The sequence below is a fragment of the Pelodiscus sinensis genome, chromosome 2 (genome assembly GCF_052426305.1).
Source record: "Pelodiscus sinensis isolate ZL-2025 chromosome 2, ASM5242630v1, whole genome shotgun sequence".
Lineage (NCBI taxonomy): Eukaryota > Metazoa > Chordata > Testudines > Trionychidae > Pelodiscus > Pelodiscus sinensis.
Window position 1 is genome coordinate 248,391,152 of NC_143053.1, and position 20,308 is coordinate 248,411,459.

General features: G+C 45.4%; 1 protein-coding gene across 1 annotated transcript in view; it reads left to right on the forward strand.

Moving 5' to 3' along the window:
- The first annotated feature begins 6,406 nt into the window (after window positions 1-6,406).
- The window catches only part of EXOG (exo/endonuclease G), a 37,094-nt gene continuing 23,192 nt past the window's right edge, over window positions 6,407-20,308 (forward strand). The window contains exons 1-4 of the mRNA XM_075922834.2: window positions 6,407-6,666; window positions 10,805-10,954; window positions 12,811-12,950; window positions 15,998-16,074. Of these exons, the coding sequence (XP_075778949.2) occupies window positions 6,519-6,666; window positions 10,805-10,954; window positions 12,811-12,950; window positions 15,998-16,074 (515 nt within the window). The 5' untranslated portion in view covers window positions 6,407-6,518. The remainder of the gene's footprint in view (window positions 6,667-10,804; window positions 10,955-12,810; window positions 12,951-15,997; window positions 16,075-20,308) is intronic.

A 20,308-nucleotide genomic window follows, 5' to 3' on the forward strand; every position in this document is an offset into this window, starting at 1 on the left:
CTAATCCCTGGTGTAGACGCAGCTACATTGACAGAAGAATTCTTTAAATAGCATCCTTTAGTGAGATGGATGAAGTACGTGATGGAAACCCCTCTTCCCTCAGTATAGGCTGCAGCTACACTAAGGCACACAAGTGGCAAAGCAGCAACAGTGTAGACATGTACTGAGTAATATCTTGGCCCTGCTGAATTGATTTGAGTCAAAGTAGATTAATGTGTTCCTAGAGCACTTTTTAACAGTGCCTGGTCAATAATACATGGACCTTCTTGTTCCCTAACACATTAAATATAGGTTAAAATTTTGCTTCCATAACTAAAGTAATAATCCATGAAGTAAGTAGTTATCCTCTCTGTTGGGACAATTCCACAGAAAGATCCTACGTCTGTTATGTCCATTTCAGTTTGAAATGTAATACTATTCTGTTGTGCCTTTGTTTTTAACACGTAAAAGCAACTGCTGTAATTTTTTACTTGTTTTTTTTTGGGGGGGGAGGAGGGGAGGGACACTTTTCATTGCCCAGCTGTAGTTTCTGGATGCAGTCTGTGATCCAGGTATTTCAAGAACCAATTACCTCAAACCTCATGTTGAACAGTGTTGCTATCTGGATTCTCCTTGATACTACAATATTGTAACATACACAAACAGGAACCCTGCTACATATGGGTGTTTATATATATAATATATATAAATGGAAAAGATCCCCAAGGACTGAAAAAGAAAAGCAAGCTTTTCTGTTTTCCAACCTTTGAAACCAAAAGGGCTTCTGTAAAGCTCTGTAATGGCATTGTGCTGGAGATATATATCTCAAGAGGGTGTTATCTGAAAAGTGCTTCCTTTATTAACCTAATTTCTACAGTTTTCAACATTTCATTGTGTCAAATGATGTGATTAAAATGCTGTTCCTGCATTTCTTTTGGTCTTCTCTGAAGCAGAAGGCTCAGTGATATTTCCAGTTGTTAAACTCACTATAAAACATTCCAGTAAGATTAGTGTTGTAAAACTACAGTGCATTCTGGGAAAACTTCTGTAGACTGTTTCTGTAAAAAGGAAACCAGTAACTATGTTGTTCACCTTTCTCTGCTATTGCAATGAACTAAAGCTTAACCAGTGACCATCACAGTGTCATTTTGAAATCTTGAGTAGTAGCTAGTGACCTTTCTAGGCTGCAGATTTACCCTCTAACTTATAAAAAGGTGGCTAGGCGATAAGGATTTAGGCTGTCCAGGGAGTGTTACCCTCTGTTATCCAGAGAAAGTTGTGTTGGCTATCTAGGAGACCTATAATATGAGTGGATTTAATCTTTTTATTCCCCTGTGGCTTTTAAATACTATCATCTTTTTGACCCTAACAGAATATGCCAGAACAGTATCTGCTTTAAAGAAACTGCAGCCCTACTAGTTTTTCCCAAAGGAAAAACCTATTACATTCTCATTGGTCATGTTTTTGGGAAGTTTGGATTAAAATTTGTTTTAATTTTAGCTAGATACCCTAGTGAACCAATACAGTTTGCAGTTTACCTATATGAAATTTCATATGGTTACATTCATGTCCAAACATTAAGTAATTTAAAGGGAGGAGGGTGATCTATGACCACCTCTTTAAAGCATCAGTGTTGGTGTAAGTGACAAATGTTTGTGTGGTTATTGATAACAGGGAATCTTTGATACACCTTTTACAAAAGTATTAAAATCTCCCAGAAAATATTTGGAACATTGATGGCCTTGCCATACAGTTACATAATGGTGCAAAACCAGCTATTTGTTCCATCAGAATTTAAGGAGGTGGTTACTGCAGCCTATGGGCTAGTCTATGCTAGAATTGCCAAAGTGGTGAAGTTGTACTGATGAAGCAGTGCTGCTAATGCCAATGCTTTATGATGGGAGTGAGCTCTCTCCTCTCATCAGTATTACTCCATCTACCCAAGTGGTGGGAGCTTTGTCAGTAGAAGAGCTTATCCCGCCCACATAGTGTTGGCCATACCAGCACTCAGATTGATGTAACTATTGCTTGGGGAAGTGGGGACTTTTCCACACCCATGAACAACTAAAGTTACGTTGAAGTGAGTAACATACTTCTTGATATTATTCTATGCCATAAGTCCACACAATGCCATTGTCAATTTCTTCAAAATACTGCTTATGAATTCTGCATGATCCTCATGATAGAGTTGAAGGCTTAATTTTTCACCTGTTACTATTCACATTTCTGTGAAATTTGACTAATTTTCTATTGTAAAGTTGACAAGTACAGTTTGATGTAAATTCTTGTGGAAAGAGCTTTCTGCATGTAACTTTAGACACATACAGTTAAACAACACAGCATAGTACAAAACTGAAAATGTTTTGGCACCAGCAGAAAGAAATTTCACCCTAACAATTAGTCATTTTAAATTGTCATATTATCAGTTTTACTAGCTACTTCTAAATTTGTGCTTTATTTAAAAAAAAGATCCTAAGACTTATCTAGCCTAGTGAAATATGTGTATATCAGTTTTAGGATGGATAGCTAAGTCTTATTACGCTGTGTTACTTAACTTGTATATATGGAATATACATAAGAGTTTGCAGTAACCTGTTTCTTCAGGATTTCCAGTTTGAATGATTTAAGAAAGTCTGACAATGACATTAAGTAAATAATTGAGAAGACTGCAGAAGTAAACTTGAGTGTAAATCACAGAAAGCTCTATCAGATGGTGAAATAATTTTTAAAGGTTCTTTTGGTCCTTGGCTCAAATTCAATAAATACTGTTTGTATACCAGGATATGTGAAATGTAAATGTTGTAGGTTATATTTCACTCTTGTAGCTATTAAAATGTAGAACAGAGCTAGCTTGTACTACTGAGTTAACAAAAGTTATATTGAAGTATCCTGTTAAAGAAAAAAGAGTATACGGAGTTAAGCTCATTGCTGTAACCCCTTTTGGATTGAAGTGTGCTGATTTTTTATATATATTATATATATATAAAAATATATATATACATATATAAAATGGCCTAAAGCAGACATCCATTGTATTGCAGTTATGAGATGAAGATGTTTTGGAAAGAACATTGTATCATAGTTCATAAATTTGCAGTGGATCTTTGTTCCTTTTTACTGTGGTATTTTAGAAGTGAGTCTCAAGATTGAAATTAGATCTGCCATGTTGGGGTTTTGCTGTTTCAGCTTTGCACTGGGTGCCTGAATAAACCAGTATGAATGTAGTGTTTGCCCTGCGTGAAGCAGCTATATCCCAACAAATAGGAGGAAAAAAACTAGAGAGAAATATTTCAAGTTTATCTTTTTGTATATGAAAATAAACAATAAATTACAACTATTAAGCTCTTCTTTTATTGGTAAAATTCTAAAGACATTTTTCTTCTTTACATCTGCCTGAATTATTTGCTTTCAGAATACATTGCATCTTCATTGTTTATGGCCTCCTTGCCATCTAGTGAGATTGGCACAGAATTGCAGCTTGCCTAGGTCCAACGCATCACCTGTAAAATTCTTCTTATTGGAGGGCAGTGAAACTCTGAAATGATGTTTCAATTGAATCTGTTCAGTCATGGAATGTGCCCTTTAATGCTATTGAGAAACTTATGGAAATCTCATGCCTGTGCAAGAAATGTGTGGCAACAAATAATTCGTTAATAAAAAAAAGATGGCCGCACAGGCAAATCCTATGGGCATGTGCACAGGTTGAGCACTAATCTCTGTTTCTAGTCCTACTGTCCCCAGATAAGATGCATAGACATGGACAGCATGAGCATTCTGGGACTAGAGACACACAAAGTTTAATCGTTCATTCTTAATGTGTAATGCTTACCGGTTCTAGTTAACCATTAAATGGTGGGGGAGGTGGAGCAGCTCCCCACCTGCCAGTTCTGGAGCGGCTTCTGTCCACAGTAGGCCTGCGCACCACACAGGTGGGGCTGCTCTGTCTAGGCTGGAGCATCCCCTGCCTGTGGCAGAGCGAAGAGGCACTCCAGTCTGGCCTCAGCAGACAGGGGGGCTACTTTAATCAGTTTAACCAGTTAACTAATTAAATGGGATTTTGCAACCCTAGCTGTGAGAAGGTGAGAGAAGCATACCTGGCCAACAACGGCCCTCATGAGCTACCAAGGGACATCAAATATTATGGTTCTCAGTTAATTCTTAGCACTCAAGTGTGCTACAAACATTTATTAACTCATGTTCTGCTGGGAGGCACATTTACCCTTATATTATAGAGGAGGCTGAGGTACAGAGGGGGTTATCCAAGGTAACGAGTTACTATTGAAACTGCAGCTCCCTTTTGTCCCCATGTGTCATCTTTGTTTCCTACCTTTGTTGGGTGGGAGAGGGAACACAGCAAGGCAATTGTGCTGATCTTTGACATCTGGAATCTCTCTGCTGCTTATGTAACTCAGCATAATTGTAGAAACTAAATACCACACCAACACTTCAGCAAAATGAGGGCTTCTGTTGCAAACGGGTGTGCAACAGGATTTCCATGAGCTAGATATCAAGATCTCTGTGCTGACGTGCTCAAATAACTCTTCTCACATGTTACTCTTGAACATGCACCCTTTCCATTTAGCATGCCTATTTGGAGTCTGCAGGAGTGGCAGAACAGTCAGCCATTTTGAAAGTCAGGCCAGTTAACTAGGTGCCTAAATAGGAATTTCAGAGCACCCATTTTTAAAATAACCATCCTTATTTTTAAGGCTGTTCATTTCAGCCTGGGAATTGAAAGACTTAGTAGAGGTCTCATTAGCTCTGCTTTTTGGAAACACTGGAAAGATCTGCCAGAAGGCAGAAGACCATGGGTGGCCTGATGTTTGATCAACATTAGAGCTGGGATGACTTAAGGTAGCTTACATTCCCTATATTTATAGCAGCATCCACACTAGAATGCTGCTTCTGCCACAATACATGGCCTGCTACACTGAGAGAAACCTACTTCCACAAGAGACATAGGTCTTAGTGTAGTTAGGGAGATGCAGTGCCCTTATAGATACTGCACTACTTACTTCAGTGGTGATCTGTCATTCTGTGAGCAGGGTGGGGCTCACAGTTGAACCCATGAGTTGACAACCCATGGGTTCACAGCTGGGGTTGTTACCTCAGTGTGGGTTGGAGACTCTGGCTGTGAGTCCAGTATGGCTGTCAGTGCCCCACCTTGCCCTACTTCAGTTGGTGGAAATGCTCAGGATGAGAATGTGCCCCCCAGTGAAGACACCAGCTGATTGAATTACTGCCCTGGCACTTCACTGACCTAATGTAGTACAGACAAGCCCTGAGCTACCTAGAATGTTTCTCATAAAAGGCCCAAGCCTTTGGAATTCATTACCACAGAATCTAACGATGATCACAGCCCCCATGTGCTTTTTTACACAGCAACTATGGATTAACATCTTTGGAAAATGCACTTCTGATCTACCTTATGCAGCTGTGGGGTGGAAGAGACAGTGAGTATATATCTACTGTCCTAAGTCACATTGTATGTCTTAGGTTTTGGAAAGTGCATAGATATTAATGGGTACAGTCAAAAACCCTGAACAAAACAAAAAGAGGGGCAGAATCTGGCATCTGGCCCCCTAGTCGTCCTCGGTTTTTCTTAGCCACAATTCTGACCCGTCTCAACCATACCAGTTACAGACTAAATTTATTATCATGTAAAACTGGCTCGGCTCTGGGTAGGAGCACGGCTGTGGCTGCTGCAGGCGCGAATAACAGGCCAAAATCAGCAGCAAGAATTAAGGTCTCTGGCCTCCCGTGTCGCTCAGGCTGGGGAACTTCCCTGAGCTAACTCCTGGAGCAGGCTCGAGAGGGGGAAACAAGCTGTTCTCCAGGGCTACGTTTAGACTGGCATGATTTTCCAGAAATGCTTTTAATGGAAAAGTTTTCCGTTAAAAGCATTTTTAGAAAAGAGGGTCTAGATTGGCACGGATGCTTTTCCGCAAAAGCACTTTTTGTGGAAAAGTGTCTGTGGCCAAGCGAGACACGCTTTTCCACAAAAAAAAAAACCCCAATCACCATTTTCGTGATCGGGGCTTGTTTTGCGGAAAACAAATCTGAGCTGTCGAGCCTGGCCCTTTTGCGCAAAAAGGACTTCTGCCTGAACGGGAGCAGCATAGTATTTCCGCAAGAAGCACTGATTCCAGACAGTAGGAAGTCAGTGTTCTTGGGGAAATTCAAGCGGCCAGTGTAGACAGCTGGCAAGTTTTTCGGGAAAAGCAGCTGATTTTCTGGAAAAACTGGCCAGTCTAGACACAGCCAAGGTGAAAGCGGGAATGGGAATGGCCTGTCCCTAGGGCTCCGCCTCGAGCTTTCCCCATCCCCTCTAGCCACAGCGCCCAGGGGATGATCCGCACCAGGGGGAGCCCCGCGGGGGGCAACGGCAGCTCTGCCCCGCTTGTTGCTTGGGGGGGGGGGGCGGACACGGAGGGGCCTGCGCTCCCCGGCAGCGAGCCCCGGGCCGCTCCCCGGCCGGCCTGCAGGGGGCTCTGTGGGGCAGCGCGGAGCGGGAGCCGCCTGCTCCCCCCGGCCGGGCCATGGCGAGAACTTCAGGCTTCGCCAAGCGCCGCTTCCTGGGCGGCTTCGTGTGCGGGGCCGCGCTGGGCGCCGCCGCCTCCGGCCTGGCCGCGCTGGGGCTCCTCCGCCGCCAGCCCGGCCCCGCGCCCCCTCGCGAGCGGCCGCAGGGTAAGAGCGGGGCGGGGGGCGGGGGGATCCCGGCCCGGCAGCCTGTGCGCCGGGAGCTGGGCGTCTGGCAGCCCGAGCCCGCCCCCAGCCCTCCCCGGTGCCTGGCCTCGGTTCCCCCCCCCCCAGCCCTGCTCCTCCGTGCCCGCCCCCCGGCGCTTGGCCCCATCAGCTCCTCCCCCACAGTGCCCCCCCCCCCCCCCCGATTCTGTGCCCGGCCCCTTCCCTCCCCCCCGTGCCCGGCCTCCCGGCCTCCGCCATCCCCCAAGCCCTGCCCCAGGTGCCTGGCTCCCTTGGTCTCCACCATCCTTCTCCCTTCCCCCGTTCCCTGGTTACCCCTAGTGCCCAGCTCCATCTGCTACCTGCTGACCCTCTAATCAAGAGTCATCCCTAGATGCCTCACCAGCTCTCTGGGTCCTGCCCAGCCCCCATAGGGCTCCCCAGGAGCCAGGGTCCAGCCCCATGGGTTTCCACACCTGTCCTAAGGAGGCAGCTCCAGTCCCTGTCTTCCAATGCCCCATATCTCAGTAATCCTCCTCCCTGTCCAGCTCCCCGAGGCTTCCCTGCATTGCCCCAGGAGCTAGCCCCATCTCTTAGTGCCGTTCCTACATCAGCCCTCCTTGTTCGTTCCTGCCCAGCTCCTGTGGATCTTCCATCATGAGCGCAGGAGCTAGCCACCTGACAGCTCTTCTCCCAGTCGCCATCACCATCCCCTTTGCCCCACAGCCCTCTGTGTCCTGTGTAGCCCCTACTGACCTCCCCACATCGCCCCAGGAGCCATGTGATCACTCATACTCCAGTACTCCCTATCCCAATTAGGGATGTTAAAAACTAGTCGACTAATTGACTATCCAATAAGCAAATGTTGTTTGGATAGTCGACTAGTCGATTTCCCCTCCCCCCCCCCTTTGTTGCCTCAATCAGATAGAGGCAGCAAAGGGGGTGGGAAGAAGGGGTACTTACATAAGAACATAAGAATGGCCGTACTGGGTCAGACCAAAGGTCCATCTAGCCCAGTGTCCAACACCAGGTGCCCCAGTGAGGGTGGACTGAAGACAATGATCAAGTGATTTGTCTCCTGCCATCCTTCTCCAGCCTCTGACAAACACTTGAAAGTGGCAGCTCCGCCCAGCTGACCCTGGGTTCTGGGGAAATGCCTTGGGAAACCTGCAGTCAGCTGGGGCTCTTGCCCACATTTCAAAGGAGGAATGTGGAAGTGTCTATTGACTAGTCAATTAACCACTAGTTAACATCCTTAATCCCAGTAACCCTCTTCACTGCCCAGCCCCCAGGGATCTCTCCACATCGCTCCAGGAACCAGATGAATCCCTTAACCCCAATGTCTTCTTCACTACTTGTCCCCCAACAGACCTCCCCATATTTCCCAAGGAGTCAGCACCAAAGCCCCATCCCCTAACAGAGCTACCCACATTGCCCCATGACCAGCCCCAGTAGCCAAAGCTGGCCTCAGGGGACATACCACCCTGTGTGAACTTGCATTTTCACACCCTAGGCTCTCATTGTCTCCCTGGGCTCCCCACTCCTACAATCTTCTCCCATTGACGTAAGCTTCATACACTGTGTCTGCCCTGCTTCTTGCCCATAGCTCCCCCCACCACATCACCCACCTATAGGGCTGACCCTGCTCTGCAGTGACTCGCTTCTGGATGCCACACCAGGCCTCAGGGAGGCCCCATAGACACCACAGTGCCCTGACTATGGCACCTGGGTGATCAGCCAGGTCGCTCACCCCAAAGGCCGGCCCTGCCAATATTCCTCCCTACAATTTCTTATCCTCAGGAAACCTCCCCCACTGTCCTATTATTCCTTCTCCAATAAATAGATTGCCCCCCATTGCTGTAATGACAGTATTTTTGTCATATTTTGTGTATGTGTGTGTGTGTACACACACCAACATAGAGCAGAGGTTTATCCTGAGACCATTGAATGTGAATTGAATTAAAAATAACATCCACCTTCCTTGTTGCTGCTTCCAGTGAAAATTAATCAGTAAACGTGGTAAGGAAGTGGTTTCCTATGGCTTTTGCGCACAAGTAGTTAATTGCTTGTAATGACATCTTTTTCGCTTGATTGTTGCTTACGGGTATTTGTGTTATTTTTAGTACAAAAATAAGTGTCTGGTGGTGGGAGATAAGTTACTGTAGGTGTGCCAGTACATAAATATTTTTGACTTTCAGGCATTTTCTTCTTAAAGGTTTCTTTTGTTCTTTTTCCCCTTTCCCATTGAATTGGTTGTGTGTATGTCAGTAATGCACCAACCCACTCCCCTTATATATTAGCAGGATTTGTTGAGATGTCAGATTTCCGAAAGATTTAACAATTGTTATGTTCTCTACAGTTTGAAAAAAAAATATTTAAATGAAGGCTAGGACTCATGAGAGAGAGACTGCCTGCGCTCAATAGGGTGACTTGTTCATGAAACAGTGTCCGCAAGCTGCAGCTGTGCCACTGTTCCTACAGACAGGGAATAATGTTCCCTCTAATCTTTTTCCATCCATGTGCAGAATAAATTGTTATGTGCACCAAAGCATGTGCAACTGTGTGCCACCAGTAGAAACAAAATAACTAGCTGAGCACTCTGCTAAATCAGTTGGGTGACATTTGAATTGACTAACATGGCTACCCCTCTGATACTTGACATAAAGGTATTATGCTCCCTCTTCCATTGGCCCGAGAATGCCCACAAGGTGGGAGCACAAAACATCCCCTGACTTCCGTGGCCTGGGTCCATCCAGCTCCAGCAGCAGTAAGTCTTCTTCCTGGCTGAAGGTACAAGTCAGTAGCCCCTCGCTATCATAGGGAAATGGCTCATTTCTGGTTTTGCAAAGATTGTGATGAGCACAGCAAGCCCCAGTGGTGCAGATGGTATGATGATTCTGGCATCCAAACAGGTCTGTAGATATTTCCAATGAGATGTCAGTTGGCCAAAACCAATCATTCTCCGCCCTTTGCAAGTGTAATTAATCCTTCTTTTGCCAGGACTTCTGCAATCTAGTTATAGTTTCATAAGCCAAGGCATGAAAGGGAACATGCAGGGGCCTCCAGAATAACCATGGGGAGAATAACACTGTGTGTGACAATGTCATTTGGTGGGAGAACTCTTTCAGCCTGTCCATGAATGTATATTTGCTCAGTGACATATGAGCACATATACTGCAAAGGGTTCTGCTCCGTTGTTACTCAGGCCCTGGTGAACCATAGAGGTATGAGTGTCTGCGTGGGTTGCGCTGGCAAAGTCCATGTTTAAGCATTTTGTCGAACTGGGAAGAAGCAAAAGCCTGCTGCTAGGAGAGATTGAGTGCATTCTGTGGTGCGATAAATACCTGCACGGCCCACAGGCTTCCTTGGGAGGTGAGAATGTGGGGGCTTATCATTGCTGGTTTGATCTGTGAATCATAGAATCATAGAACACTAGAACTGGAAGGGACCTCGAGAGGTCATCGAGTTCAATCCCCTGCCCTCACGGCAGGACCCAGTACTGTCTAGGCCATCCCTGATAGATGTCTAGCCAACCTGCTCTTAAATATCTCCAGTGATGGAGATTCCACAATCTCCTTAGGCAATTTATTCCAGTGTTTAACCACCCTGACAGTTAGGAAGTTCCTATCCCAGCTCCCACTCCCTGAGCGTTGGCCTTCGCTGCTCCTCAGGCCTCTTGTCTCCCCTTCTGACAGACTGAGCCATAAGGCTGTGTGATGAAGGGGACAGCACTGACATTTACACTGACATTTGGTGTGAAACAAGAATACAAAAATCAACACAAAGTCTATCCTGAGTTTGAGTTCAGTGGACTAAGAGTTGGCTGACAGGTCGTCAACTGTAATTGTGACCAGGGAATCACTATTATTAGTTATTTATTAAATATTAATTATTAATGCAATTAATTATTATTCATATAATTATTATTAATGTACACTTGGCATCAAGCATGGATGTTTCTCTGGTGGACAGGAGTTATTTGTCTACGTTCCTTTTTAAATCTCAGATACATTTTCAGTTAAACTCAAATAGTCCCGTTGTTCAATACTCTGTGAAGACACATAAGAGACGTTCCCCTTCCTCTTCTGTTTCTAATCCCAATTTTCTCTGAGGGTCACATTTTGTTTGTTTTTCCCCTTAGAGCCAGTGGAAGAGTCTCTGCTGGAACAGTATGGTTTCCCTGTAGCTGGAACAGAGACCAGATGTTACACAAATCATGCACTCTCTTATGATCAGGCAAAACGATTGCCTAGATGGGTGATTGAACATATTTCCAAACACAAGACACTGGGTATGTATGTATGTGTGAGTGTATTTTGATGGTTCCCAGATGTTGGCTAGGCACTTCATAGAAAATACTTAAAGGGGACTGGTCTTGTTCTGTAGATCTTTTAGTCTGTCACCTGAGTCCTGCAATAAGCTCTGTGGAGGCAGAGCCCTGTGCTCACCAAAGTCAGTGAAACTGCATGGAAGTGCTGGTTTGATAACCCTAGTCCTGTAACAGGGATCTACCAGTGCAGACGTTCATGCCTGTTCTAGTGGGTCTGTGTGCTGGCAGAAGGGAGCATACTGAAGGATTTCTCTGCAGGCATATGGCTTATGTGACAAACGTGACAGGGGTTTGAGTGTATCTCAGCGTGGGGGAGAGGGAGGGTTGTGGAGGGACGAGGAAGGACATGAGTAACAGGTATAGGATGAGGTGGTTGTATAGTTTACCCAGATGCAAGTCTGGTGGTTCAGCATCTGTGTGTGTGTGTCTGAAATGCTCATTTTCATTGAAGGCAGTGGGATTACTCAAGTGCTTAAAGGTGATCCTGGAGCAAATCTTCCACTGTGGTAGATTGTCATAGGTTTACACTGTCTGAGGATCTACCCATGTCTGTCTTTGTAGGATCAGAGTATGAAGTAATCAAAATAGCTCTGTGACAGAATTAGTTAGAATATAAAATACCAGAAAATTAGGCGTATGTAATATGTATCCCTGAAATAATGTTTTTGGGAAAGCTGAACTAAGTGAAATCAACTGGGCAAAAGCAAATAATTATTGTAATACATTGTTTCACGTGTTACTCAGGATATAACACATGCTTTTTGAAACCCAGTACTACCATTGCCCCAGTTTCACTATTTCACTTGAGTACATCTGACTCCCTCTTCTCTGTTGTATATGTAAGAAAATAATTAAATTGTTTTCACCTCCTGAATGAAACGTAAACGATATACAACTATCTTAAGTTTATAGAATTATTTCAGTTTTCGTATTGAAAGTTGTTGGTAAGAAAGGTAGCTGTGTAATTGTTAAATGTTTTATAGAAGTTGCATCCCTTCAGCTATATCTCAGTCACAGTCTTCAGCGTAACTTTCAGATCTACAGACATGATCCTACAAGCACTTAGAACTATCAGTAAGTCATCCCATTGACTTCAGTGGTTCATATGGTGAAAGCTGTAATTTAAACATTGTTTTCAAGTGACTGTAATCATCTGACATGTTAAAATGTTGTCCAAAGTATCAGAATCAAACTATCCAGCCAAGATTAAACCTCTTGAGATATGTGATTCTTGATATATATCTGATTGCTGTGCCAATCAAGACATATTTTCTTCCTTGATTTTGATAGAACTAATACTCAGATTGTACCTAGAATCTTGAAACATAAGGGCTACGTCTAGACTGGCCACAAATTCCGGAAAAGGGATGCAAACCAGGTAAGTCAGCATAGGGAAATCCGCGGGGGATTTAAATATGCCCCGCGGATTTAAATAAACATGTCCGCCGCTTTTTTCCGGCTTGGGGAAAAGCCGGAAAAAAAGCGTCTAGACTGGCGCGATCCTCCGGAATAAAGCCCTTTTCCGGAGGATCTCTTATTCCTACTTGAAAGTAGGAATAAGAGATCCTCCGGAAAAGGGCTTTATTCCGGAGGATCGCGCCAGTCTAGACGCTTGGGGAAAAGCCGGAAAAAAAGCGGCGGACATGTTTATTTAAATCCCTATGCTGACTTACCTGATTTGCATCCCTTTTCCGGAATTTGTGGCCAGTCTAGACGTAGGCAAGCAGTTTGGGAAGGCACATTTGGAAACAGCTCTTTTTATTCTGTAATGATGATGGTTCACTAATAACCTAACTATTTATTATGTTGTTCCTCAGGCAACGCAGATAGAAGGCACTGCAAATTCAGACCAGATCCTAGTATCCCTCTAATGTTTAGTGCTGTCAATGAAGACTACATTGGGAGCGGGTGGTCGCGAGGACATATGGCACCTGCAGGAGATAACAAATTTTCAGTAGTAAGAATCTTTCTTAACTACTGCCTGTCACAGGGAGGGTGATCTGAAATGTATTTCTCCTGAGTTTTCTTGGGATGAAGTCTGGCCTACTTGTTGAGGGACAGGACATGGAATCAGGAGTTCTGGGGTTCACTATGCTGTAGGCTTGCTGTGTGAAACTGAGCAACTCCACAACTTTCTGTGTCCCAGTTTCCCTACCTGCAGCATGGAGATTATTTACATATCTCACCTTAAATGTCTCTCCTGATGCTGAGTTAATAAGCAAGTGGAGAAAAGCAGCCAACAGGTACTGAGATATTTAAAACTCAATGGACAAAGCACTAGCAAACATACTGTGAAGGGCAGTCCTGTTCTGGCTGGGGAATGGATTAGACTGTTTCAAGGTCTGTTCCCTTTCTAATTCTCCGTATGAAGGGAATTAAGAGATTGCCTTAGCTTTTGCCTTAGGTATGCTCTTAAAGCCTACAAAGTGTCTTTACTTACCTGATCTATAAAGTTGTAAGATAAGGGTGCAGGTTTTACCTTCCTGGTCCGGCACCCTTGAGACCTGACTGGTCCCAAACCAGGGAATCTGCTGCAGAGCTCTGTTCTGGTGGCAGCATTGACCAAGCGGGGATGGGATAGGAAGGCACTTGGGGGAAGAGGGAGGGCATCTGAGGAACGCTGCAGCTGGGGGCTGGGAGCACAGCTAGGTGGCCGCTGGGCTGCGCTCCTGGCTCCCGCCACCTGCCACGGCCCCCATTTGGCAGACTGCATTCCCGGCCCCTGTGGGGCTGCACTCTTGGCTTCTGCTGCCAGCCGTGGGGCTGCACTCCTGGCCTCCATCCTCAGGGCTTCTCAGACACCCTGACTCTTCCCTGAATGCTCCCCAGCCCCCGCTTCTCCTCCTCCCTCCCTGAGCTTGAGCGCAGTGGCGACATGTTTACACTAGGAAATTATTTTGAAATAACAAAATTCAAAATAACTGCCAAAACAAAATCGAAATAGTGTATCCCCACTCTGGGGAGCCTCAAAATTAGTCTGAGGCAGGCTCCATTATTGTGGACACGCTACCTTGATTTAGAGCCCCAGGAAGCATTGGGGAGTAATGACTCTGAATGACTCTGGGGAGTAGTTATTTCAAAGTAGCAGCAGCGTGTCCACAGTAATGCTATTTTGAAATAACTAATTTGAAATAAACATTCTTCCCCAAGGAAAGCAGAAGGGCAGATTTCAAAATAACCAGCCTGTTATTTTGAAATAACAGGCTTGGTAGTGTGGACACTCAATTTATTATTTCAAAATAACTCCCTAGGGTGGACCAGGGCGAAATGAGCTTCTTGCAGTGCTCCGGAAGCTCTGGAAGGGTGGGGGAGGAGTTGCTGAGCATGAGGCTTGCCCAGGAGCACCCGTGGGGATGCTGGATGACAGAAGCCCCGACTATAGAGGTTGAACCTGTATCAAAATATCGGTCTCTTAATCCATTGGCTGATAGACAAAACAGCCTTGATTCTATCTGGTCTTGGTTTGTTTTTTCCCATAATGTAGATTATTTGCTATTTAAGAAGCAGCGAGAAAGTGCATTTCTGTCCTGAAATGTAATATGTGGTAGAGCAGAATGATGGCAGCACTGTATTTAGTGGATTAAAGTACTAGCCCTTTTACTTACAGCGAAAGGGTCACTGATGGATTTTGTCAGTGTTATTCCAGCATGTTTAGCAATGAGGTCCAGGACTAAAATAGAGTTAGACATGCTAACTGGAATATTTCATAGCTTTCACCAACACAAACTATACTAAGCATTGTTCCAAATAATGCTGCTAGATCCTTAACTTCTATGAATAAGGAGAATCTGAAAAGGCACTTCTAATAAAATAAAGATATAAGATTCAGGATAAAAGCCTGAGATTTTCCTTTTATATTTTTTCACATACTTATAAATGCATAGAACCAGAAGAAGGTAAGGTTGCTTCTTGTTTGGAATTACTTGAGCCACAATCCTGAAATATTTATGCTCCTTCTTTACTCACAATTTGTAAAGTTAAACAGGGGCATAATCCTGTGCTGAATCAGGATCTTGATGACAATTTCACCATCTGCACTCTTTATATTTTTCAAATTGTAAAAAATTAGTAATGTAAAATATTTTTAGCCAAGTAAGGGCAAAAATATATTGACCCATTCTGGGAAATAAAAATCATAAGTGTAAATTTCCCTTCTCTCTGGAAAAGGCAGCCAGCTATGCCCAAATTAATTACAAACTTATGCCCCTTTAACATTAATTCCTTACTGTCATTCAAACTCAAAACTCCGGTCATCTGAAGAAGTGGGCTGTGCCCCAAAAGCTCATGATACCATCTATATGTTTTGTTAATCTATAAAGTGCTACGAGACCATTTGTTGTCATTCATTGTTATGCTTCAATGTTATTTTATATGTCTGCTGGCTCCAAATATGGATAACATGTGAATATTTCTATAGAACTACAGATGGGCCTGTTTTAGGGGTGTTAAGGACTAGTCGACTAGCTGATGAACAAATGCTTATCAGATAGTCTGTTAACTAGTCGATCCCCCCCCCCCCCCCTTGCTGCCTCTATCAGATAGAGGCAGCAAAGGGGGGGGGGGAAAGGGGGCACTTCAAAGGGGCAGCACTGCACAGCTGAGCTAGGGATCAGCTGTGTAGCTGCCCTTTTGAAGTACCTAGGCGGTGTTCAAATGGGCAGGTTCAGCTTCCCACTGTCCCCGGGCTGCACGCAATGTTCCGTGTTCCTCCTTTGAAATGTACAAGAGCCTCAGCGGAGGAAATTCCATTGACTACTCAACTAGTAAATTAACCGTTACTTAAAATCCTTAACCTGTTTTCCCTTTCTACTTCTTCCCCAGAACTTCACTAGTGCTCTGATCTAGGATTTTGATTTTGCCTCTTATGTAAATAATGTCCAGTTATGAAAATTGGCTGTAGATACGGGTTCTAATTCCTAGCCCTCCTAACGTTTGGCTTTATTTTCAGCCCATCTCAATTGCATTTCAATAACCTGGCACCATTTTCTTTCTTTCTTTCTATAGCGAGCTATGGCTGAAACATTTTACCTGTCCAATATTGTGCCCCAGAATTATAAGAATAATGCTGGATTCTGGAACAGGTGAGATGTTACTTTTGCATGGACCAAGTGTAAGATGAAGACTAAGGGGTAAAACACTAATAGTATCATATTCATACATCTCAAAGGATACAAAAGCACTTTGCAAAAATATTTCATACTATATCCTACAACCTCCTCTATGAAGAAATGCATTGCCAAGAACAATGTGCATTCATTTTGGTGCATTATCCAATAGAAATTATAGAAGGGATTTAGTTAGGTGAATATAATTACTTATCCTAGGGTTTAACTTCAGGAGCCAATTATTGAGAGTCAAGCCAGTTTGGAACACCAAAAGTTCAGAATTGAGAGACAAACTGGAGGGCAGGGATCAAGAGTCAGGTGAAATTAGGATGGCAGGTCAGCCTCAGGCAGTTGAACCAGAAAGCCATTACCAAGAGCCAATATCCCAAGAGGTCAGGATCAGAAGACAGGAAAGGGTAAACACCAGCCAGACCAGTGGTCCATGGCGGGGTGAAACTCAGTTTTATGGACAAATGTCTGTTTCTTCTTCTAGCTTAAATAGGCACTGTTGCCCAGTCAAGAGCCATGTAGCTGTCCCAATCAGACAGCAGAATTGGGGGTTGTGACCTTGTTGGGCTTCATCAATCATGGTCCCAGCTGCAGTTTATTAGCTTCCAGGTAGAGGATTGAAGTGTGATGACTCCCAGGACCTCCATGGACTTTGGTTGAGAAGTCCAGGGCTGGACATCAGCCTCTGCCCAAAGGCACCTTCCAGGTACTATGGGTCTAGGTTTCTTAGGATAGTTCTCATGAAAGGCTTATATTAGGGCAGGAGTGTGAATGTTTTCTGCCAGCTTCTATGTACATTCCTCAGGGTTATAGCCTTCCCCATCAATCAGTCATAAAAGTGTATCCTGCTGACTTTTAGAGTCCAAGAGCATATGCACACCGTATTCCTCCTGTCCTTGTATATACATTGGCAATTGAGGTGGTTGGATCCTGTGAGGAAACAAATTCTCTGTGTAGGATTTTAGGAAGTTATTGGAATACTGGTTGGAACTTGAGAGATCGGGGTAGATGCAGCTTAATGATGACTGGGTTGAGTTGTCAACGGATTTGATAAGGGCTGAGGAACATGAAATCCAGCTTACACGAGAATCTGTGCAAAGGTGCTCCAATGAAAGCCATTTTTTCTTCCACTGGATAGGTGGCATGGTCGATAATGCTGGTTTGCATGTCACTTGATCATTACGCAAAAATATAAGAACAGCCATACTGGGTCAGACCAAAGGTCCATCTAGCCCAGTATTCTGTTTTCTGACAGTTGCCAATGCCAGAGGTTTCCGAGGGAATGAACAGAACAAGTAATCTTAAGTGATCCATAGGTAGTCACCAGTAGTCAGCTTTCAATTTTTCCAGGTGACCCCTTACTTCTTGCTGAGTTCTCTGCACTAAGTCTGAGGTGGTCAGGTTAGGAGAGGTCATATGTAGCTATGGTTGGAATTGGAGTTGGCCCTATAGCTGGCAAAGAAGGGGCTTTTCTTTGTGAAAGCATGATCTGTGTTATCTTATCCAAGCACCACTTAGAGTTAACAGCAAAGATCAGTCTTCTTTTTATAACATTGTAGGTATTGCTCTGCTATCTGAGTAACACTTTCCATCTGACCATTGTATTCAGGGTAGTAGGCGGAAGAAAGGTGCAGCTAGACTGTCACAAAACAGAGGGCCTCTTGCCAGAATTGGGCTTTAAATTGCAACCTTCATTTGGAGGTGAAGCGTTTCATTAGTCTATGGAAATGAGTTACACAGCTAATCCACAGCTGAGCTGTGTCTTCAGCAGAATGGAGCTGAGTGTAGGGCATGAAGTGGGCCATTTTGGTGAAGAAGTCTACCGCCGTCAAGATAGTTGACTCTTGACAGCCCCACAATACAATACAATTCAGTAGCTGCCAATGGTTGGGGTGGAGTGTCTGGAGATTGGAGTACGCCTCAGAGTTTATGCTGCGTCATCTTGCTTGATCACATGCATGTTGCAGGATCCTCGGAAGCCTGTGTCATGGAGCACATTGAGGGCTACCAGAAAAGATGACATGTCAATTGTAGAGTCTTAAAGCAACCCAGTTGTGCTGCTGAGGGAAGGGGGCAGCTAGTGGTCATGGTACAGCTTATGAAGCCACCACTCTTGTCTGCCCCAGGGGAATGTAAACATGGTTATCCACAAACATGCCACCCTTCCAAATGTTGTGTGGCTCCCTGTCATTGGTGGTTTGCGAGGCAGAACTTTCAAAGAAGAGGCAGAACAAATCAGTACGAGTAGGTCCTTAAGAAGGAGTAGCAGGACGTAAGGATGTGGTCTGATTCCTGGCTAGGTCCATACGGCTCAGTGTCAAAGCTCCAAGATAAGGATCAGCCTTGCTGTTTCTGATTCAGGGGCTAAATGGAATAGGGATATGAAGGACTAGTCTCTTAGGGTATGTCTACACTACAAAGTTAGTTCGAACTAACTTTCATAGGCGCTACACTAGTGCTCCGTTAGTTCAAATTTAATTCGAACTAGCGGAGCGCTTAGTTCGAACTAGGAAAACCTGATTTTATGAGGATTAAGCCTAGTTCGAACTAGCTAGTTCGAATTAAGGGGTGTGTAGCCCCTTAATTCGAACTAGTGGGAGGCTAGCCCTCCCCAGGTTTCCCTGGTAGCCACTCTGGCCAACACCAGGGAAACGCTTCTGCCCCCCTCCCGGCCCCAGACCCCTTAAAGGGGCATGGGCTGGCTACGGTGCCCGTGCCAGGTGCAAGCCTGCCAGCACCCAGCCAGCAGACCCTGCACCTGGCACAGATCGAGCCACCCACCCGATGCCCCCCAGCCCTCCCCCTCTTCCCGGGACCAGGCTGGCGGCTCCTGGGAGCTTGCCCGGGACTGCAAGAGGCGGGCACCCGCCTGGGCTAGTGCAGACATCGTGGACCTTGTCCACGATCTCCGCACTAGGCACAGGAAAGTGGCCGTCTAGGGCAGGAGAGCTGCCAGCCTGGCCACCCAGGAGCAGGTGTGCAAGAGAATCAAGGGGGTCCACTGAGACCCCTGAGCCCTGAGCTTACAATGGCCGTCCTGGGTCAAACCAAAGGTCCATCTAGCCCAGTAGCCTGTCTGCCAACAGCGGCCAACCCTAGGGACCCTGGAGGGGATGGACTGAAGACAGTGACCAAGCCATTTGTCTCGTGCCATCCCTCTCCAGCCTTCCACAAACCTTGGGCAGGGACACCACTCCTACCCCCTGGCTAATACCACTCCATGGACCCAGCCTCCATGACTTGATCTCACTTCCCTTCAAACTCTGTTCTAGTTCTAGCCTTCACAGCCTCCTGCAGCAAGGAGTTCCACAGGTTGATTCTTTGCTTTGTGAAGAACAACTTTCTGTTACTAGTTTGAAGCCTGCTACCTATTCCTTTCCTTTGGTGTCCTTTAGTCCTTCTTTATGGGAACTAATGAAGAACTTTTCTGTATGCACCCTCTCCACCCCACTCATGCTTTTAGAGACCTCTATACTGTCCCCCCTCTGTCTCCTCTTTTCTAAGCTGAAAAGTCCCAGTCTCTTTAGCCTCTCTTCATATGGGACCTGTTCTCAACCCCTGATCATTTTAGTTGCCCTCCCCTCTCCCAGCCTCTCTCTTACCCTCTCCCACCTCCTTTTCCCAGTCTCCCCCAGTTTTGTTCAATAAAGACAGATTCCATTTTGGAAGACACGTTATCTTTATTTTGTACATCAAGAAGAGGGGCTAGGGAAGGGTAAGTGGAAGGAGGTGAGGGAGGAATGGGGCACGAGCCCCCGATGGGGAGGACTGGGCTGGCTCTGCGGGCTTCTGGGGGTGGAAGCTCTCCTGCAGCCCCCCAATTACTCCCTCTTCCCAGATGGCAGCCTGCGGCAAGTGCAGCCGGTCTGATGGCCGAGTGGTGTGATGTGCCCAGTGTGGGTAGTCCGGGCAATCCAAGCCAGGACTGCTTTGCAAGCGGGGCACCCCTGAGAACTGTCTGTCCGGGGTGGGGGTCGGGACCCTTTAAGCACAGCCCTCGGCTAGCCTGAGACAGCATCTCCACGCTCTAAGTCCTCCTCTGATGCCCTGCCGGCACTGCTTCCGGCCATCCTTAAGCCCGGTTCAGGGTCCACTTAATGTGGACATGCTAGTTCGAATTAGCAAAACGCTAATTCGAACTAGTTTTTTAGTCTGGATCCGTTAGTTCGAATTAGCTTAGTTCGAATTAACTAATTCGAAC